Raw genomic sequence first — 22,507 nt, forward strand, 5'->3', positions numbered from 1 at the left:
CCAGGAAACAGAATTCCACATGACCTCGGGCAAATGACTTACCCTCTCTCCAAGTTTGGGTATCTTTTTGATAGGAACAAGTAGCAGTGAGGTCATGGTAAGAATGATATGTGAGGACACAGAAGAGGCATCTAACAGTGCCAGGGATATGGTGGGTACTCGAAATACAACTGGTGAATGTATTAATGTGTCAGTGTTACTTGGCTGCCTCTAAAAGTCTATCTGCTCCTCTTGTAACAATGCCAATGGCTTGCCAGAAATCTGTTTGCCTTTGTCCTGAGCCCAGAATCCAATTGCCTCTAGCCAGGTCAGTTGCCCTCAGCTTAGGAAAGGTGACTCGTGAGATAGGGCTTGAAAGGGCCCGACTCCTGTGGACACTGCAAACCCTGGTCAACCACTGGCACCCTGGGAAGGCCTGAACACAGGGCAGTCAGGCCCCTTGAGACCTTTGTTCCATAGAGGGAGGGCCGTCTTCCTTTCACCAAGCAGTCTGTCTTCCTGCAATTCTCAAACCACTGGTCCTCAGGCCGCCCAGAAGTAGCTTAATCCATCTTCCTGTGACAGCCTTTCCAGTCCCTGAGGCTGCTCTCACGGCCCATCAACAGTTTCTTGTTCCAGGATCTGTGGCCCAACTTTCAACTCCATTCCTGACAAAGTTCTGAAATCTTCTATCCATTCAAGTCACCCTCCCCTGGATTCATTCTGGCTTGTCAAGCTAGACTGTCCTGTCTGGAAGTGAAATATCATGGGTGGAAATAAATACAGTGTGTGGTCTAACCAGTGCAGATCACTGGGGGACTATGAGCTCTCTTGTTTGGGACACTCAATTTCTATTAAAACTGTCATCAACTTGTCTACTCTTTGTAACCTCATCACACTACCAACTCACGCCGCTGCATTCCCTGTCAACGAGCTTTCCCCCTGGCTCCCTCCCATGGGCTGCTCAGAGGCCTCCCATCGAGTAGTTACTGTGGATTATTTGGAGCTAAGAGCAGAACTCTGCATTATCTGGATAGTTCAGGAGGTTTAAGTATTTCTGAAACCTGACTCTGGCATCCATCATGTTGGCGTTCCTTCTGACGTCACATCACTGACAAAGCTGATAAACTCGCCGTCCGTGTTCTCCTCTCAGGCTTTGATCACACAGCGAGTGGGACAGGGAAGGCAGGCAGGCTGACAGACTGACATCATTACTCCTTGGGCATGCTAACTGAACCAATCGTAAATCAACCCAACCTTCCCATCCCCATGCCCCTCATCCTCCTGAATGTTGTCTGGACATTTCTGTCTTGCCTGTGTTGATGTCAGAACATTCTCAAACTGTGTTGCCAAACCCTGCCTATACAAGGCCCATAGCACTTCCTCTGCCTACCAAGAAGGCAAACTTTCCTCAAAGGCAGTGAGCATGGTCAGGCATGCTGGATTTTTTTTTAAAATTGATTTATTTATTTGAAAGGCAGAGTTACAGAGAAGCAGAGGCAGAGAGAGAGAGAGAAAGATCTATCTGCAGGTTCACTCCCCGAATGGCTGCAATGGCCGGTGCTGTGCCGATCCGAAGCCAGGAGCCAGGAGCTTCTTCTGGGTCTCCCACATGGGTGCAGGGACCCAAGCACTTGGACCATTTTCTGCTGCTTTACCAGGCCCAAAAGCAGGGAGCTGGGTCAGAAGTGGAGCAGCTGGGACTTGAACCCAGTGCCTATACAGAATTCTGGCACTGCAGGTGACGGCTTTACCTGCTATACCACAGCACCCCCTCCTTTTTAAGATTTATTTATTTATTTGAAAGAGTTACAGTGAGAGAGGGAGATAGAGAGAGAGAAAGAGGAGAAAGAGATCATCCATCTATTGGTTCACTCCCTGAAATGGCTGCAATGACCAGGACTGGGCCAGGCTGAAGTCAGGAGCCAGGAACTTCATCCAGGTCACTCACATGGGTGTAGGGGCCCAAGCATTTGGACCATCCTCCACTGCTTTCCCAGGTACATTAGCAGGGAGCTGGATCGGAAGTGGAGCAGCTGGGAGTTGAACCGGTGCCCATATGGGATACTGGGCTGCAGCGGTGGCCCAATCTGCTGTGCCACAGCACCGACCTGAGCTGGGCTCTTTGACTCTGTTTTCCTTTGAGTGTTCACTGCCAACTTGCTATACAGAATCTTCCCTGAGAATGATACTAAGCTCATAGGCTAGAAAGCTTTTTGTCTCCTGAAACTTTTCAGTTCTTCCAGCTGTCTAATGCACCTCTTTCCCATTCCTGCAAAGATTCCTGATGCCCACTACAACAACCTCATCTGCCAATTCTCCTCCTGTTGTTCTAGGGTACAGCATGAGGATACTTCAAGAAGTTCATGGAAGGTAGAATTAAAAGTCTATTTTGGGGGCAGGTGTTAGGCACAGCAGTTAAGCTGCTACTAATGATGCCTGCATCTCATAGCAGAGTGCCTGGGTTTGAGTATCGGCTCCTCTCTCCATTCTGTTCCACTAATGTGCACCCTGGGAGGCAGTAGGTAATGGCTCAAGTAGTTGGACCCTTGCCACCCATGTGGGAGATCCAGATTGAGTTTCTGGCTGCTGGCTTTAGCATGGCCCCATCCTGGCTGTTGTAGGCATTTGGAAATGAACCAAAGGGTGGGAGATCTCTCTGTCTTTATCTCTCTGCTTTTCAAATAAATAAAATAACTTTTTTTTTAAAAAAAGATTTATTTATTTTACTTGAAAGTCATAGTTACACAGAGAGAGAAGGAGAGGCAAAGAGAGAAGGGGAGGGAGAAGGAGAGGGAGGGAAGGAGGGAGGGAGGGAAAGGGAGAGGGAGAGGGAGAGAGAGAGAGAGAGAGAGAGAGATATTCCATCTACTGGTTCACTCCCCAGTTGGCCACAATGGCGAGAGCTACGCTGATCCGAAGCCAGGAGCCAGGAGCCAGGAGCCAGGTCTCCCACATAGGTGCAGGGTCCCAAGGACTTGGGCCATCTTCTACTGCTCTCTCAGGACATAGCAGAGAACTGGATTGGAAGTGGAGCAGCCAGGACTCAAACCGGCAACTGTATAGGATGCCAGCAATGGAGGTGGTGGCTTTATTTGCTACGCCATAGTGCCAGCCCCTAAAATAACTTTTAAAAATTAATTTTGATATAAAAATTTAAAATTTATGAGTAGTTTTTTCATAATATGCATTTTCAGGGCCAGTGTTGTGGTACAGTGAATTAAGCTGTTGCCTGTATCCCATATCCCATATGGGAGCATCAGTTCAAGTCTCAGCAGCTTCAGTTCCAATCCAGTTTCCTGTTAATGTGACCAGGAAGGCAGCAGATGGCCCAAATGCTTGGGCCCTTGCCACCCATGAAGAACTGGATGGAGTGTCTTGCTCCTGGCTTTAGCCTGGCCCAGCCCTGGTTGTTGTGGCCATTTGTGGGTAAATCAGTGGATGGAAAATATCTCCATCTCTCACTCTGCCTTTCAAAAAAGTAAAATAAATGTTTTTTAAAAATGGGGGGGGGGGCAGCACTGTGGTATAGTGGGTAAAGCTGCCACCTGCAGTGCCGGCATCCCATATGGGCACTGGTTGGAGTCCCAGCTGCTCCACTTCCGATCCAGCTCTCTGCTATGGCCTGGGAAAGCAGTACAAGATGGCCCAAGTCCTTGGGCCCCCGTACCTGCGTGGGAGACCCAGAAGAAGCTCCTGGCTTCAGATTGGTACAGCTCTGGCCATTGCAGCCAACTGGAGAGTGAACCAGCAGATGGAAGACCGCCCTCCCCGCCCCCCGTCTCTCCTTCTCTCTCTGTGTAACTGACTTTCAAATAAATACATAAATCTTAAAAAAAAATAAAACAGGGTTTAAAGTTTTGGCATAGTGGGCAAAGCTGCTGCCTGTGACAACAGTATCCCTATGGGTGCTGGTTCATGTCCTGGTTGTTCCACTTTTAATCTAGTTCCTTGTTAATGGCCTGAGAAAAGCAGTGGAAGATGGCCCAAGCATTTAGGCTCCAGTCACCCATGTGGGAGACCCGGATGAAGCTCTTGGCTCCTGACCTCGGCCTGGCCCAGCACTGGCTACTACAGCTGTCTGAGGAATAAAACAGTGGATGGAAGATCTCCCTCTTTCTCCTCTCTGTATCTCTGACTTTGAAACAAATAAATCTTTAAACATTTTTTAAAATAAAAACAACACACATTTTCTAGGAGTATTTGGAAAACTCCCCGCTCATGTATACTAGGATACCTGAAACCACAGTTTTGTTCTGTTTTTTGTTTGTTTGTTTGTTTGTTTTGACAGGCAGAATGGACAGTGAGAGAGACAGAGAGAAAGGTCTTCCTTTTTCTGTTGGTTCACCCCCTAATGGCCGCTGCGGCCGGCGCATCGCGCTGATCTGAAGCCAGGAGCCAGGTGCTTCTCCTGGTCTCCCATGCAGGTGCAGGGCCCAAGGACTTGGGCCATCTTCCACTGCATCTCGGGCCACAGCAGAGAGCTGGACTGGAAGACGAGCAACCGGGACAGAATCTGGCACCCCGACTGGGACTAGAACCCGGGGTGCTGGTGCCGCAGGTGGAGGATTAGCCTAGTGAGCCTCAGCGCTGGCCCAAAACCACAGTTTAAATCCTCTTGTCAATGCCTATGTGAGCTTTCCTGGTCTGAAGCCATTTGTTTTTGAGACAGAAGCAGCATAACAGAACTCGAGTTAACTTTGTTTTCTCTTGGCCGCTGATTAACATTATCTCTGTCCAAATGACGATACCTCGGGTTTTCTTCTCACTCTCAAAAGAAGCACGAAAACGAGGCTTTTTGCTGGTCATAGCACTTTTTCACGAGACGCGGCTCTTGCGTTTTGGCTATTCCTCGACCCTGCTCTTTAAAAGGCTGTGCCGGTGTAACACATCTTTCCTTCCAGCTATTGCTCAAGTTCTTCAAAACCCTGAGCTGTGTGAAAGATTCTCTCCATACCTATGCTGGCCTCTGGAGGAATTATACCTACTTTTCACTTTCAGGGAACTGTTCACAATAATGGTATTAAAAAATACCTTCTATCGAGCACAGACTATGGCCCTGGGACTATGTGACTGTGGCTACTCCCTTCACACACTTTGTTGTCTTTCATTTTCTTTTTTTTTTTTTTTAAGATTTATTTATTTATTTGAAATTTTGAGTTACACAGAGAGAGGAGAGGCACAGAGAGAGAGAGAGAGAGAGAGAGAGAGAGAGAGAGAGATCCTCCATCCGATGGTTCACTCCCCAAATGGCCGCAACCACCGATCCAAAGCCAGGAGCCAGGATCTCCCACGCAGCTGCAGGGACCCAAGGACTTGGGCCATCTTGTACTGCTTTCCCAGGCTATAGCAGAGAGCTGGATTGGAAGTGGAGCAGCCGGATCTTGGACCTGCACCCAATGGGATGCCAGCACTTCAGGCCAGGGCGTTCACAGTGCTGGCCCCCTTTCGTTTTCTTAACAGCCCCACAAATAGGCATTCCCTTACTCATTTTACAGATAAAGAAGCTGAAGCCCAGAGCCCTTCACTTAAATAACTAGTCCAACTTTTCACAACGAGCAGACAGAGAGCAGGGGCGCAACCGCAGGTCTCCTGACAACAGCGAGAATGTCACCATGACTCACTCCTTCAAAAACTCCCCTCCCTTTGGAGTGGGGCTTCAGGGCCATGAAAACACATCTATCTTTTCCCTGACCTCTTATAAGAATTGCCTTCCTAGGAGACAGGACATAGCTTTCCAAAGGGCATTCAGCAGGATTCTGATTTAGGAAGAGCCTCTAGAAATGCAGGTGGATGCAATGTGCACTGTGCCTGAGAGTCACAAAATGCTGGCATTTTGGATTCCTGAGGCCTCAGAGGGAAAGCATACTGATTTCATTTTAGGTAAGCCAGCATTCTTCAGTCTTAACCAGAGGACCCTCTGTCCACTTAAAACTCAATAAAACCGCTTGAAAGGCTGGGGGGGTCCCCTCTGGGTACCACTGGCCAGGCAGTGTTCCCAAGGCTCTGCTGCTGTGGCTTCACCAAACCCTCACTTCCTTCCCCGTCCACACAGACACCTTCCAGGGGCCTGTCAGACGTTTTGCACACTCACTCTCACCTCCTAGCAGGATGCCCAGGAGCTCAAGTACCCCTGGGCTTGCCTTGGGGCCACTTTTGTGCTTTTCATCTGGATAGTAGTTCACAAAATATAGTTTCTTTGCTTTTCTTTTTTAAAGAATCAAATGGATCCACAAAGTTGGTACAACAGCCAGCAGTCTTCTCAGTCCTGCTTCTCAGAGACGACCACTGTCAACTGTTAATTGATTCTTTCGGTATTTTCCTTGATATTTGAAATAGAATTTATTTCTAATTCCTGGCATTTTCTTTTCAGGCTTTATCTACCGCCTCTGCACTATAGAAGAGGAGCTTTTAGCTGTCTTTCATTCTGCCCTCTCACCTGCCCATTGTCCTGAGTTTACCCTACCATAACTATGCCGATGTGGGCTACAGCTGAGCCATGCAGTGCACCATACTTACTTTTCCCCTGTGTCATAACTTTCTCCTTTCCTTGGATTTATTAATAACCATCTTCATTTCCTATGTGCTTACCACCAATTCAATCCTAAATTACCACCAACGGTCTACAGATACCCCCAATACACTGAAGCATATCAAGTATCTATCAATTTTACCTGCTGAAAGAATTCTCCAGGCTGTCCCTGAGCTGGCTTCTTCCTCCCATTCTTCCCATGCACCTGTCATTTGGAATCACTCTCCACCTGTACTCCCTGGTACTACTCGCCCCCTCTCAAGATGGATCCCATTTCCTATGCCCCAGATGTCCTCCTCACTCTTCCTGATGGAGCATATCCTGTAGCAGATTTCATTCCAGTTTTCAGTGTGCTTCTCTCAGCCAAATGGTCTCCTCTGCCCTGCCTGCCCTGCCCCCTTCACAGGTTTCCAGGCAAGCTAACGTACCAGCTCTACTCTGTGCACTTGGGTGTAGACTTCCAAGGCCTTCCTTCCAGTTATTTTCCCCTGTGAATTGACATGCACTTTCTCCACTCTTATCCTCTTTCACAGGCAATACATAATGGTGAAGGGGCCCAGATCTGGAGTCAGCAACCCTACGTTCAAATCCCAGCAGACATTCTTCCTAGCAGTTTGACTCTAGGTAAGTTACATAACCTATCTAAGCCTCAGCGTTCTAGTTTGCAAAATGGGGACAACAGCAGCTTACAACACAGGGCATGGCGCATGGTCACGTACAATGAAGACTGCCTGCTCGGCTGCAAGAACCCATCCAGCCCATATTGGCAGCACTGTGAGGTGGTTTATGGGATGGTTTGGAAGGACCCCTTAGTAATACAGGAATTGATCTAAATTTTCCCATTTAGTCTTTACCACCTGTCTATATAACACATTCTAGATTTACCCTTCTCACTTCATAAGGTGACTTTTTACATATCCTAACATACCCTCTGCTTCCAGTGTCAAGGTAGAATCTTGACTACTGTAAGATAAACCATACAGTTCATCTGACTTGCCCTGGCCATCCTACCTGCACTTCACAGACTGACAGACTTTATCCATGCTTCCTCTCCATCCTGGTCTCTTCAGATGGCAAAGTCTTCACTTTTCTGCCTTAGCCCAAAGGGGGTCGGCCACTTTCTTTAATTGGCAGCAGGGGCAGAACAGAGAGGAGCTGAGTCACTGAGACTCATTTTAGCCACAAACGATGTCTGCACTGGCACACGACGTGGGGCCTGTTCCTTAGGGACAACCGGGGACAGGAACCAGGGCTTCAGGGCCTGCAATTACTCAGAAGCGAAGTGGCTTTGGCCTGCAGAGCCCAGCCCTACCTTTTCTGTCTGCAGTTTGCCTGGGAGATTATTCCTTTTGCTTTCTGATTGCTGATGAAAGCTCTGAACTTTCCAGAGAAAGAACCACTGGCAGGTCTCCCTTGAGGGCAAACTGGGAATGGGAGTGCTGGGTACGGAGCTGAGCTGAGGGGACCCACTCACCTCCAGAGCTACTGTTACATGCAAGGTGGAATCACCTGGTGACTCTGACAAAGCTGCTGAGAGGGATAACAAAGGCAACAAAAGGGTAGTGGTAAACACCGGTAACCAAAGGACAAGATGTCACGTTCCGACTAGGGAACCCTGCGAGGGGAGGGTGACAGACAGCATGGCTGAACAAGACGGGGGAGCAAAGCTTGGGAGAGGGTTAGGGGACTCCTGAGTCAACAGGATGCCTCTGGGTCCCAGGGACTGGGACCTGGAGGGAAAGCAGGGCCCTCACGGACCCGAGTGAGCCTGCTCTTCCCATCTTCTGAGACACCGAGTCAGCTCCTTTCTCCAGCTCTCACCTTTGAGACTCTCCCTTCCCTGCGGAGTGACTCAGTGCTGAAGTGTGGGTGACACGAGGATCAAGGATGGGTGACAAAAATACTGCTCTTGTGCAACTCGAGGAAGGCGATGCCGCGTGTGCACTGAGAATTCAAAGCTCCACTCAGGAGCCCTGAGGTTGGGTGTCAACCACGGCCATGACTTCACCTCTTAGGGGAAGCAGAGAAGAATGGAACTGAAAGAGAAATTTGTCCAAACCAGATTTGCTGTGGGGCCCCTGGCTGCCCTTTCCGAAGTGCACTGAGAAAGGCCTGGCAAGGCCCTTCACAGGACAGCAGGGACCAGGAGGACGCTGGAGGCCTGCAGAGCCTGCCGGGGCCCTGCCAACCGGCTCGTTCTTTCTGGGTTTCTTTCCAGTGCAAAGAGCTATCCTTCCCCAGCGTGGGAGTGGCAGAGGAAACCAATGTGACAGAGCAGGCCCCAGGCTGGCCACTGTGCTGACACAGACCCCTCCGAGCCGGTTCCCCAACACTGCCTGTGTGTGAGCAGGACTGGCTTCAGCCCAGCCCTTCCCCCAGATGCAAACTCCTCTTCCTTCACTGGACCTTGCTGGTAGGTGGGATGGAAATGAGATATTTTCTTTTTCGAATTAATTTTCAAGGCCTCATAGGCTGAGCAACACAAAGTACAATCTTCTCTAAAGGATGATTCCTTGGCAGGTTACAGGCTATTTCAGATGGGAATTCGAGGCAGCAAAGTCACCCTTTCTAAAAGGCCAAACAGATGGGAGCAGACACACTCACAAAAGTAGCAGAAACGTGCTGCATGCATGTGTGTATGTGTGTGTGTGTGTGTGTGTAGGAGGTGTTCCAGATGAGAATGAGCTGCTGGTGCCATTCAAGGAGTTCAAGAAACTTGACTCCGCAGTGACGGTGAGTTTACTTTTTAGAGGCCTCTCAACTACAAAGTGCTTCCCCCACAGCCAGGAATCCTCTCCCTCCAACATGTGTGCATGTACCCATAAGCCCTGGCCCTCCCTAGGCAGGCACATAACCCAGAGACCTCCTAAACAGTCCCCGACCTCAGGCAGTAAGTCAGTGCCGGAGGAGGAGGAGGAGGAGGAGGAGGAGGAGGAGGAGGAGGAGGAGGAGGAGGAGGAGGAGGACGACGACTGCAACACTGAAGCAGGTTTCCAGCAACTGAGCAACAGTTCACAGAAACGCAACTTCCCGCAGCCGCACCTGGCACACACACCCGCCGGGTCACTGTGGAGAGGCTGGGGGCTAAGGTCAGACTCCATAGAGCAGTGCACGTCTGGCCAGGTGACCTCACACAGAAAGGAGGCCCAGGGACGCCCTCTCCACTCCCCTCAGATCCCTACAGACATTGGCAGGCACAGGCTGTCCTCAGTTGGCACAAAGGGGTTGCTTCCTATGCCTCCCAAGTTCACCCGAGCAAGCAGTGGGAAGGGAGGCGCCTGCAAGCCGGAGGAGGCTTTTCTCAACTGATCATCTTGGGAAAAGCCAGATACAAATTTCATGGCTGGAATGCAAGGGTTGTGAAATGCCGAAGAAGCCCCAAAGAGGGCCAAGGACTCTCCTTCCCGGAAGGCAGTGGGAGGAGGGCTGGCAGGCGAGTGGGAGAGGAGCAGGTTACCCAGAGGGCCCGCCTTTCTGGGAAGCAGGAAATAAGTCCCAAGAAACAAAGAAATCCCCTAGCCCTGAGCTAGTGGAGGGGCCAGAGATAGAACAGGAAGAAAACGAGGCCTTGTGTCAAAAACTGATTCTAGAACAAATGAACTGATTACAACCCAGCTCATTATTTCTTGGGTTTGAAATCACCAAGGCTCAGGGCCTGTCCTCCCCGGAGTTAAATAAGCAGCCAACTTCCAATGCAGGGGTTCAGCCGTGTCCTCAGTGTCATGTGACAGGTCTCTATTCACGCTACAGTTAGTTAGATGAGTGCCACCTGAGGGTCATTACTCTCCGAGACACAGTCTTGTGGGCCTTCAAGAGGTCCTTGAGAATGGGGTAAGGGAGATCACATCTGTTTCAATAGTTGATAGACTGCCCCAAGCTGCTCCACTTTCTCAGCTCGGGTGAGTTACTTAGGAGCCCCTATGTGCCTCAGTTTCTTCGTCAGTACAAGGGACATAGATACAAGATCATCTACTTCATAGAGCACTATGAGAATCAATTAAGTTAATATTGCGGGGGGTGGGGGTGGCACTGTGGGTTAAAGCCCTGGCCTGAAGCGCCGGCATCCCATATGGGCGCCGGTTCTAGTCTTGGCTGCTCCACTTCTGATTCAGCTCTCTGCTATGGCCTGGGAAAGCAGTAGAAGATGGCCCAAGTCTTTGGGCCCCTGCACCCCCATGGGAGACCCAGAGGAAGCTCCTGGTTCGAGATTGGCACAGCTCCGGCCATTGCAGCCATCTGGGGAGTGAACCAGCAGATGGAGGACCTCTCCCTCTGTCTCTACCTCTCTCTGTAACTCTGTCTTTCAAATAAATAAAATAAATCTTTAAAAAAAAAAAAAAGGTTAATACGGAAAGAAAGCACTCGGAACAGCAGCCGGTACAGACTAAGCACCATGCAAACGTCAGCTACTACCAAGGCGGACAGGAGCAGGCTGGCGCCCAGCTGCCGATGCCCAGCTGGATCAGCTGTTTGGAACCTCTGATCTATGTGGCCTCTCAGACCAGAGACCCACAAAGACTCATGCATCAGAGCACCCCAACCCAGAAATCCTGACTAGAGGGAAATCAGACAGCAGACAAAATAAGGCCTGTGCTGGCTGCTCCCCCACAGGGAGCACAGCAAATGCTGGTGCCAGCACATTTTGGGTCGGCGCTCTCAGTCACAATCCATGTGGTATATCTGAAATGGGGCCAGGTCCCGGAGTGGGCAGCACAGATATTACAATTCCGCTTGCAAATCTGAACTGGGCCCATCATCATCGATCCTGTGATAACAGGGAGCTAGATGCTGGGAGACTTCAGGGTGAGCTGGAGAATGTTCTTGGGAAAGGAAGAGGAAGAACCATTTTTCAACCAATTGCTAACAAAGCAGTAACCCAGTAACCACACTGAGAACCTCAGAGGAGATGTTCCGACTCCCTTCTGACTGTAGATCCCTGCACTCCAGAGAGCTGCCTGGGTCCTGGAGCTGCAGGGAGGGGTGATGACCCCAGAGGGCTAGCCCCTTTGATCCCTTCCCACCCACTTCTCTGTATCTCAGTCAATAGGCAAAGGGCAGAGGCCACAGCCTCCCTTTATTGGGTCCAGAACTGATGCCATACTGCCCAGTCAGTGTGTATATGTGGAACCCAGAGCCTTGTGCCCCCTTGTGATGTCTAGGGGTGCAGCAGCTGGGAGCATGATCAAGACAGGGAGTAAGATCTCAGGCCTGTTTCACGCCTATAAGAGGGGCAAGTGAGGTGTATCTCTGCAGGAGCCCCTCCCTCTGCCCAGAAGCTCTGTCCTTGTAGAGGGAGGCATGTCACAGGAGGAGACTGCCTCCAAGTTGTAGGAAATCTGCTCGAGACTTGAACTCTACAATACCTCTGGCCTCCCACCAGTGACAATGAGATCCAGGGTGAGAAGCCAAGCTCAGGGCATGGGAAGGAGTGTGGCCCCGGGATGGTGTCCAGACTCACAGGTGGAGAGCTTCCAGATGCCCCCTGACCCAGCTTGGCCATCTGCTGCTGCCAAAGGAAGATGCTGGTGTCTCAAGCCAGCTAGTTCAGGGAAGCTGGCTGGAGTTGAAAGATGCTCTGGAGTGCCAGGGGAGCTTCTCCAGAACCTTTGCTCTAGCGAGAGTGCAACTCTGCAAACTTCTGGACAGTGGGTCCACCTGGTGAGCCAGCTCGGGCAGCCCCACTCCCAGAGGAGCTCCCTCCTCCACAATCTGCTCCTGGGATGCAGACAAAACTTTAATCATCAGGTCTCCCTGTTCTCCATTCTCTTCAGCTTCTCTCCCTGCTTGTTAAAATCCTAGGGCCCCTTCAAGGTCCACCTCACGTCGTTTGCCCTCCTCTAAGACGCCCTCCCACTATACCAGATCCTGCTGACCTGTCTTTTCTGTAATGTACTGTACCACTACCACTTTTTGGGAGCTAGAACCCAAAGCAGCAGCCACTTGTAGCAAACGGCACCTACAATCAGACTCAAATCATTGCGAGTTCATTGTTTCATTCATGCTCCCCCAAAGGGAGAACCTGTGTACCTCAGACGGCCTCCTTGGGCCCAGGCTTGCCACATGGCAAGTTTATAATAAAGACTTCTTAGAAGAAGCATGGATTACCCTGGTCTTGCAGGATCAGTCGGCCTGCCTTTGAGCCCAAGGCCTAGCAATTTCCTCCCTGGCAGGCGAGGTTCCTGCCTGGGTTGCCAGCTCCCAGGCATCCACTGCCAGCAGTTATTCACTAGAACTGCCCAGGGACTAAGGGCAGAGGGGGATGCCCAGCTCCAGCCCTGCCCCCACGTGCCCCCAGTCAGAGGAAGAGAGGTTGACGGGAAGCGGATCTGACCTCTGGGATAGCCATAGTCTCTCCTCAGGGCTGGAGGGGCCCTTGGACAGGCAGCAGAAGCCTGCAAAGGACTTCCCTTCCCTTCTCTGGCCCCAGAGAAGGCAGGCAGGAAGAAGGGCCCCAGCAGCAGGCGTCCAGCGTGGGGCTGGCCAGACAGGGAGGCCCCTGGGGTTGCAGCTATCAGCCGGAGACCAGGCTCCAGGAAGGAAGGAAGGGCAACTCTGGCCGAGGCTGAGATAAGGAGGGAACCGTGCTCAGCACAATGGGCTCCCACAAGGCCAGGAGGCCCCAAGTCAGATTTTGCCCCAACCTGGCCCCCCCGCCTGTTCACGCAGTCCGTGTAAATATTTACTGCTATTTATATTCCTGGTCTGCTGCGCCCCTCTGAAGTCCCTTCCTACAACCCACAGGTCTGTGTGTTCCAGACCACGGCTGCACTTAGGTCTGGAGACCCTGGGCCCATCCAGCAAGGGCCATGGGCATTGTTCTCCTCCTTGCAATCCGCAGGGAGTACCCCCTCAAGACAACACTGTCCCCTCATCCCCGCCCCGGGACACTGGGGAACTTACGGGGCCCGGTCGTGGGTGAGGCCATTCTGCCGCTGAGGGTTGATGGGTGGAAGGACGGGCTTGCTGTTGATCTCGAGTCCTCTCCTCAGGGTCTCTCGGATCTGTTCTGTGTCTGCAACAACACCACTACGTTGCCTGATGGCTCTCTGGGCTTTCAGCACCCCCACCTCGCCCCAGACCCCAGACACGCTGGGGAAAGCTGCCAGTGAAGCCGGTCCTGAGCCTGCTCAGGGCGGCCAGACGTGCGGGCGGAGCAAGTGCAGACCATCAAGGGTGGACGAGGCAGTGTTCTCCAGGAGCTCAGAGGCTGCGGACTGCCATTCTCGTGGAAGACAAGTGGCGCCGCGGCTCACTAGGCTAATCTCCGCCTGTGGCACCAGCACCCCGGGTTCTAGTCCCGGTTGGGGGGCCGGATTCTGTCCCAGTTGCTCCTCTTCCAGTCCAGCCCTCCGCTCTGCAGCACACTGCTGTGGCCCGGGAAGGCAGTGGAGGATGGCCCAAGTGCTTGAGCCTTGTACCCACATGGGAGACAGGAGGAGGCGCCTGGCTCCCAGTTGGGTTCTTGGGGGGTCCTCTAAGATTTGGCCCTGCTGCCCTTTCCTCTTGGGCCGGGGTCATGGAATGCTGAGGTCATCTCCCTTCCTTGGTCTGTCCCAGGGAACTGGGCCTCCCATGAGCTAGCTAGGGTGAGAAAGGAGTCCCTTGGTGGGATTATTTCTCGTAAGGTGTTTTGTGGTCTTTGGGGCAAAGTGTACTAATCTTTTCCCCTGCATCCAGATTTTGATCTAAGACTTACCTCTGCAAACTGTAAACACATACAACACAACAAACTGACATCAGGTGCTCAAAGGGCTGTGCTCAGAGTGCGGAGGGGATGGTTACAAATTTCTTTTTGGCTACACTGGCATGGTTACATTTATAATTTTTTTTTTTTTGACAGGCAGAGTGGACAGTGAGAGAGAGACAGAGAGAAAGGTCTTCCTTTTTGTCGTTGGTTCACCCTCCAATGGCCGCCTCGGCCGGCGCGCTGCGGCCGGTGCACCGCGCTGATCCGATGGCAGGAGCCAGGTGCTTCTCCTGGTCTCCCATGGGGTGCAGGGCCCAAGGACTTGGGCCATCCTCCACTGCACTCCATGGCCTCAGCAGAGAGCTGGCCTGGAAGAGGGGCAACCGGGACAGGATCGGTGCCCCGACCGGGACTAGAACCCGGTGTGCCGGCGCCGCAAGGCGGAGGATTAGCCTAGTGAGCCGTGGCGCCGGCACCTTTATAATTTTTAAAACCTAGTCAATAACAATTAAACTTTGAGATAATATTATAGATCCCTCCTAAAGTTTCCTCTTTTATTGAAAGCAATAGAATGATTCTGGTAACTGGGTAATCTCTTTCTGAATCTCCCACAGATGTGGTACACAGGAAGGAAAGAAAGGGATTAAACACGGTCAAATATTTGCACTAGGGGTTTAAGTTGTACTTTTCAGAAAGAGAAAAACTTTTACAAGTGTTAGCACATAGGCAGGTGCTATTCAAGGCTGAAGGGATCTTATTCTTCAAAAAAATCAGAAAAAAAAAAAAAAAAAAAAAAAAAAAAAAGAGAAAGGAAGTAGACCAAGAAGCTAGACACACACGTACACAAAATGGCTGCTTTTCCTTTGGAGTTGGCTTGGGATGCCCTCTGCTAAAAGCCACAACTGTTTCTGCAGCCGAGACCAGCACAGGGAGCTTCCAACAGGAGACTCATCTTCCTTCCCAAAATCTCATGCAAACTCAAGAGGTACAGGGTGCCCCACCCACAGCCCCTTACTCTGTAACTACAGGACAGTGCGATGGGGGGTCATTTGCAAGTGGGCCTCACATGATTGATCGCCAGGGCTGGCACGGTCCTCAGGCCAGAGCTGGGCCCTGTGTCAATTCCGTGGGTGGCCGTGCTTGTTCTCTTGTACTTGGGAGGACTATGGGCTTTTCCTGTAACTGTTCTATGGCTTCCACTCACATCCGTGACCCCAGATCGCAAGACCTGAAGCTAAAACACAATGGTCCCCGCTGGTGCTGTATTTGCAACACACACAGGAAACAGCTATAAATGGGCCAATAAAGCCCCCTTAATTCCACCCTGCTGGAAGACTTTACTTGCTGCTTAACTCAGGCCAGTAAAGAAACTATTGAACAGGCTGTTTTCGTTAGAGACTCATCCTGGAGAGGGAAAAGGGGAGGAGCGGGGCCGGGCCATGGCCCCACCTTTGCCAGAGAGCCGCCGGGGCTGTGTGCCGATGCAGATGCTCCGGCTGTCCTCATCATCCTCGGGGGGCCGGCTCAGGTCATCCCAGGCACACTTGGCGCTGACACCGCTCAGGTTAGAGCCGTCTGTCTCGATGCCTTTGTCAACTCGCTCCTGCTTGAAAAGATCCAAAGAGCCAGAGTTCCTTCAGAGAACTGGGGCCCCACGGTCACCACTGCCCTCCCCACCCCCACACTTAGAGCACATGTCAAGCCCTCACAGGTGCCAAGGAGGACGCAGCGGATGCAGCACAAGGCTTCTGCTGTTGCGCTGCCTGGTTCCCACATGCGATGGTCTCTGCCAGCCCCTGCACTGCTGCAGGGGAACCAGGAGGGATGGAAAAGCCAAGGGCAGCTGCTTTTCCACCATCAGCCTTCCAGGACCATGGCTTTCCCTCCTCTTTCAGAGCCCAGACCCTACCCACTCCGTGCTGGCCTGTGAAGCTGATGTGGCAAAGACAGGACCCACTTCCTTGAGGAAGGTTCTCTTCCTCCTCTCCTCCCTGATCCTTCAAGAACTCTTTTCCTGCTACAGGAATCAGAGGGGAAGCCAGCTACAGGTGAGGGACGCCATGTCTGCAGTTCCTCTTCCAACAGCTAGAGGGTGCAGCTGTACTGAGATGTGCCCAACAGCAGAAGTCCTGGCGTCTCCTGGCTGCCACCCCTAACTTGTTTTGCAAAAGACACCAGATAGAGTTCCTTTTCCATCTCTTAGATCGAACAGGGGCCTGGAGGACAGTGACCATCTATAGACAGTGTCCCTACTCCACCCCCAACCCCCTGCCAGGAGGCTCTGCCTTTGTGCAGGTCTTGGCACTGTTGAGTCCAAACACTCTCCAAATGGCCTCGAGGAAGAGCTGTACTCAAAACATCCTTGGATTTTCTGGCAAAATACAGTGCTGAGATGCTGGGTTTTAGATTAGAGGTCATCTAGAAGGCTCCAGCAGCCCTGCCCATCCACAGCCGTCTGGGCCAAACAAAGCTCCTGTGACTGAGCATGTCAGCAAGGCTGTGAGCTCCCGCTCCACTCATCAGCACCCCTTGCCCTGCTATGGCATCATGGGCACCGAACTGGCCAGCCAGGGAGCTATCTGGGGGAAACTGCTCTCATTTGCTGGGACTTATCACAAGTGTCCCTGCCTAGGACGCCTCCTTCCCATCCAGCACTCCCTCCTCTTTCCCAGTGTCACCATCAGCCTGGACAATGCTGCGGCTCTGGTAGGGAGAGGTTAGCAGCAGGGAATGGCTCTGGGTCCTCTAGGTAGCAGCAGGTGAGCCCTGCTTGCTGAGGGGAGAGCCTGGGCTTCTCCCTCTCCACTGGCTGCCCTGAAGCCCTTTACCCAGCTAAGAGCTGAGAATAGATACCTCCTGGCTAAACTAGTCCAGTGTACCTACTTCATAAGTAAAAAGAAAGAGTTAAGAGCCAGAGAAATAAGGAGACTGGGTCAGGCACACAGCTTGTTAGTGGTAGAGCTTGGATCAAAGGACAGGAGCAGTTCTAAACTGGACTGACAGCAAAAGCAGGCCTGAGGACAGCATAAGGGAATGCAGAGGAGTTCACACCTGGTCCACAGAGACACTAGAAAAGCAAGCTGCATCTTTCTCCCATGGCTCCCTACTTGCTCTGACATTCACTTGGGTGCTCTGGGTCCTGCGGGCTGGTCTCAAGAGCCTGCAGACCACAGAGGACTATTCTTAGCATGCAGACAAAGGACAAGTTGCTTGCCTTACTATTTCAAAGGACCAGGCTGCAGACAAAGGGCTCAGCCTTCATGGTTCCTGGTTCTTGCATAAGCAGAAGCTATAAGGAAACCAAACTTAAAGCAGAGATAACCGAGGACACTGGCAACAACTTGAAAGTTTCAGTGTTAAAGGCACTAGGAAGACAGAGGAGCATCGTCTGTGAATGAAGATTCATGCCCAAGCCCTCATAGGCGTGCAGTAGAGACCCAGGGACTGCCGGCAGCGTGTCCATCTGCCACCTCTGCCCTGCTCCAAAAGGCAGCTGCCTGCGGGCTGCCAGAGCGTTAGAGTAGGGAAGGTTCGGAGATAGCACTGCCCTGCAACTGGTGGAGGGGGAGCAGGAGCCACACCCGTGGCAGGCACCTGGTAGGATGCCTGCTGCTCCTGCTCCCTGAGCAGGCCATAGCAAGAGCAGGCATGCTCCTGGGTCTTTCAAAATCCATCCACATGGTGATGAGTGCTTCTCCTAGGACACTAAAGATGACAGTGAGGCTGTCCAGGTGGGCCACTGTGAGGGGCAGCTGCCGGCCTGTGTGTCTGAAGACTCCTTTACACATGAAGGATGCTGACCTAGCCAGCAGGAAGGGCAGGAGCTCCGTATCTGACTGCTCAGGCTGGAGCATGTGTCTCAAAGGAGGAGCGGGGCCTCAGGCCCATCGGCGCTGCAGCTGGTCAGGGAGCAGTGTCACATGCACCACTGTCTGGCAAGGGGCGGAGGTGGGGTGAGATAGCTCCCTGAATGTGTGTGTGTGTATGTGTGTAAAATTTACTAATTTGAAAAGCAGAGTGACACACACAGAGAGAGGGTGAGACGAGGGGGATGGGACAGAGAGGGAGGGGGGAGAGAGAATAAGATATTCTATCTACTGGTTCATTTCCTAAAGAGCTGCAATGACCAGGGATGGTTCAGACCAGAGCTAGGAGCCTGGAACCCCATCTAGGTCTCCCATGTAAGTTGAGTAAGTTGAAAGAATCCAAACACTTAGGCCATCTTCTGCTGTTTTCTCAGGCTCATTAGCAGAGAGCTGGATCCAAAATGGAGCAACCAGGACTCAAATTGGTGGCCATATGGGATGCTGGTATTGCAAGCAGAAGCTTAACCTGCTGTGCCACAATGTGAGCCTTGTCTGTGTTCTTTAGGAAGGGAGAATTCCGGGGCCGGTGTTGTGGTTAAGCCTCTGCCTGCAGTGCTGTCACCCCATGTGGGTGCTCACTGGGGGTCCTGCCTGCTCCACTTCCCTACTAATGTGCCTGGAAAGCAATGAAAGATGGCCCAAGTGCTTGGACCCCTGCATCCATGTAGGAGACCCAGAAGAAGCTCCTGGCTTCTGGCTTTGGCCTGACCCAGCCCTGGCTACTGTGGCCATTTGGGGAGTGAACCAGCAGATGGAAGACCTCTCTGTCTCTCCCTCTTTCTGTAACTCTGCCTTTCAAATATATAATAAAATAAATCTTAAAAAAAAAAGAAGGGGGAAGTAAAGGAATGAATACTGGGCAAGAAAGCCATATCTACTTATTTTCTTTCATTGCTAGAGATCTAATTTTGAAAGTTGACACATAATTTGCACACGATAAAATTTACCCTTTTAAAATGCAAAATGCATGTGTCTGAGATAGACTTGCCTGGGCTGAAATCTATGCTCCCTTTTGTGTAGTTGCAGAATTCAGGGGACAAGTCGCAAATCATGCCATATTTCTACTCAAATCACATATCAAACTTCTCCCTTTTCCCAGGATGAAAGTCAGTGTTATCTGGAAGAGGCCTAGGTACCATGTGCTAGAAGGTTTCCCTCACTCAAGACATACTTGCAGGTGTGGATCGATCTCAAATATGGTCTCTCCCCTCCGCATGTCAGTTATCAGCCAGGGGCCGCCAGCGCTGTGGACAAGGAAAGGGGATACGATGGTAACTAAGGGTCTGGGGCTGACAGGCTGGGGTGACAGCCTGCCCTGTTTGCTGCCCCAGTCCCCGAACACAGGGGAATAGTCCATGGTTACAGACTGTCAGGAAGCCCTGATAGGAAAACCAGTGCTTGAAACAGCAAAGCAAAGGGAGCCCCACATGTGGGGTGAAACAGGAACCCCCTCCCGTCCCCAGGCCCCACCCCACCAAGGGGCACGTACTCACACAGGCACAGTCCGTAGCAGCTCCAGGATGCCCTGCCCATTCCACTGCTGGGCCGAGTGCAGCTCTTCAGTGCAGACACCGACAATCTAGGGCGGGGGACAAGATGCCATTGTGCTTTAATGATCATCCCTCCCTGAAGCGCAGCCACCAGGCTCTCCTGGGGGACCTCAAGGGGAGAGACCACAGGCAGGATCTGTGCTGGGAGCTGCCGTGTCTCAAATTGGCTGGCACCCAACCTTAGAGGGGGCTGCTGCCTGGCTAGGAGATGGCTGGGTCCACAGACAGCACTGAGGCCTGACCCCTGCTGCCCTTGCGGTGAAGGGTCAGGTTTCTGGCAGACACAGGTTTACCACTAGGCTGAGAGGAGGTTCAGGGAGATGTTCCCACCTGTCTGGCATTTCGGGGGCCGCACAGTCAGAGGCCCTTCAGGCTCGGACCACGGCCCAAATGCTCCGGCAGTTTTGCAGAGAAGCTCTTCCCTCACCGGGCGCTAAGTCTGTAAATCTCCGAGGAACACCTGAACCCTTGTAGAGACATCTCTATGACCCAAAGCCAGCCCTGAGTGTGTATGGTGTGTATGTGGTGTGTGTGTGTGTGGTATGTGTGTGGTATGTGTGTGTGGGTATGTGTGTAGGTGTGTATGTGGGATGTGGTGTGTGTATTATGTGTGGGGTGTGTGGTATGTGTGTATGGTGTGGTATGTATGTGTGGTATATGTGTGTGTGTGGTATGTGTGGGGTATGTGTGTGTGGTGTGTGTGTGGGGTGTGTGTAGTGTAGGTGTGCGGAATGTGTGTGGGGTGTGTGTATGGTATGGTATGTGTGTGGGGTGTGGGGTATGTGTGTGGTATGTGTGGGGTGTGTGTGTGTGGGGTGTGTGTGGTGCGGTATGTGCATGTGGTGTGTGTGTAGGTATGTGTATAGGGTGTGTGTGTGGTGTGTATGTGTGTGTATGGGGTGTATGTGTATGTGGTATGTGGTGTGCGTGGGGTGTGTGGTGTGTGTAGTATGTGTATGTGGTGTGGTATGTGCATGTGGTGTGTGTGTAGGTGTGTGTATAGGGTGTGTGTGTGGTGTGTATGTGTGTGTATGGGTGTGTGTGGTGTGGTATGTGTGTGGTATGTGTGTGTGGTGTGGTATGTGCACAAGGTGTGTATGTGGTGTGTATGTGTGGTGTGTGTGTGTGTGGTATGTGTGTGTGTGTGTGGTGTGGTATGTGCATGAGGTGTATGTATAGTGTGGTATGTGCATGAGGTGTGTGGTATGTGTATGGGGTGTGTATGTGTGGTGTGGTGTGTGTGTGTGGTATGTATGTGTGCTGTGGTATGTGTGTGTGGGGTGTGTGTGGTGTGGTATGTGTGTGGTATGTGTGTGTATGGGGTGTGTATGGGGTGTGTATGTGTGGTGTGGTATGTGTGTGGTGTGTGGATTCACAGCCCTTCTGGGAAAGTGGAGTCCAGACGCACCTGCGGCTGTCTGGGCCTTTCCTGGTTCACAAAATGCCTTCCCTGTGACCTCACCCCACTAGTCATCCTCTCACACCCAGGCAGCCCCTTCCCTCCCCTCCTGCCGCCTCAGAAGGTTAAGGCAGACCCTCTGCTGACAAACCATCAGTGGGAACAGAAGATGGAGATCAAAGAAAACCTCCTGCTCCTGTCTTGCCAGAACTTTTCCCACAGGGAAGGCTCCAGGCAGAGGCCAACCCGTGTCTCACCTGGAGGAAGGTCACTACCCCAAAGGGTGTCTGCACCGGTTGCATTTGTGGGTCCTCTGTCAGCAGCATGTGCTGAATTCTCGACTCGCTGTTATCCAAAGGGCTGTGCCAAGACACGTGGTCCCCACTGCAGAAAGTGTTCTCTGTGGGAGAGACGTGAGAGTCCTCAGTGTTTAAGGCCCTGCACCCAGGCATGGAGCCAGCCTGGAACCTCAGAAGCCCAGGCTGGGAGGCTCCAGCCTCCTGGGGTGGCCCCTGGAAGGAGGCAATACATTCACTGTGGTGGAAGCAAAGTTTGTGGATATTTCCAAAGAACCAAGCCGACCCGGCTTGCCGATTCTGTCAGCCTTCAGTGGGAAAGAATGGGCCGCTGGTGTGGATGTGCACAGGCTTGGGAAGTCCAAAGGGTCCAGGCATCTGCTTCACTTCCCCTGCACCCTCACTAGTAGCAGAGACGGCAACCATGATTGTGTCTGCTGAGAAAGAATGAAGTGCTCTCCCGTGCAGCCATCTGGCCGGAAGTCCACAGCGAGGCCAGAGCGCAAGGAAAGCCCTTCACCTTGGAAAGACAGACCGGGATCTCTGGCTACTGAAGCCACTCAGAAGGGAGCACCCTTGGGGTTGGTGCTGTGGCATAGCAGGTAAAGCCGCCACCTGCAGTGCTGGCATCCTATATGGGCACCGGTTGGAGTTCTGGCTGCTCCACTATTAATCCAGCTCTCTGCTATGGCCTGGGGAAGCAGTAGAAGATGACCCAAATCCTTGGGCCGCTGCGCCCGCATGGGACCCAGAGGAAGTTCCTAGCTCCTGACTTCAGATTGGCACAGCTCTGGCCACTGTGGCCATCTAGGATGGAAGATCTCTCTCTCTCTCTCTGAGCCTTTCCTTCTCTCTCTGTGTAACTCTGACTTTCAAGTAAATAAATAAATCTTAAAAAAGGAGAAGGGAGCACCCGAGCTGGAGGGCCTGTGAGATCTGCCACCCACTTCCCACAGGTGGACAGAAGGATTTCCCAGGGGCACTCAAGGCTCTGGGAAATGGAGGACTGGGTAGTTCCTCACTTCCCCAGGCAGAGATGGACAGACTGGAGGGGTGGCTATTTCTCTGATGACTTAGCTACCTCAGCCTCACCACTGCACTTGACACAGGCTCATCATTTTGTTAAGGCAGTATAACCATCAGGGGGGATAATCCAGGTGTGCAATGTCCTACTGACCTGGACTCTTATCTGGGGTAC

At 52.0% G+C, this 22,507-nt stretch overlaps 1 protein-coding gene across 3 annotated transcripts in view; it reads right to left on the reverse strand.

The window, feature by feature from the left end:
* SUFU (SUFU negative regulator of hedgehog signaling) overlaps positions 1-22,507 on the reverse strand; it is a 117,543-nt gene that overhangs the window by 21,351 nt on the left and 73,685 nt on the right. For 2 of the 3 annotated variants that reach the window (XR_009868291.1, XM_062213956.1), the window contains exons 4-8: positions 21,271-21,413; positions 19,558-19,643; positions 19,236-19,308; positions 15,648-15,804; positions 13,412-13,523 (exon numbers count right to left, since the gene is read on the reverse strand). Coding sequence is in view for 2 of the 3 variants with exons in the window: in XM_062213956.1 (XP_062069940.1) it covers positions 13,412-13,523; positions 15,648-15,804; positions 19,236-19,308; positions 19,558-19,643; positions 21,271-21,413 (571 nt within the window). In the remaining variant the exon portion in view is untranslated. The remainder of the gene's footprint in view (positions 1-13,411; positions 13,524-15,647; positions 15,805-19,235; positions 19,309-19,557; positions 19,644-21,270; positions 21,414-22,507) is intronic. The other variant, XM_062213957.1, reaches the window with a different exon arrangement.

This window comes from Lepus europaeus, chromosome 17 (assembly GCF_033115175.1).
Source record: "Lepus europaeus isolate LE1 chromosome 17, mLepTim1.pri, whole genome shotgun sequence".
Taxonomy (NCBI): Eukaryota; Metazoa; Chordata; class Mammalia; order Lagomorpha; family Leporidae; genus Lepus; species Lepus europaeus.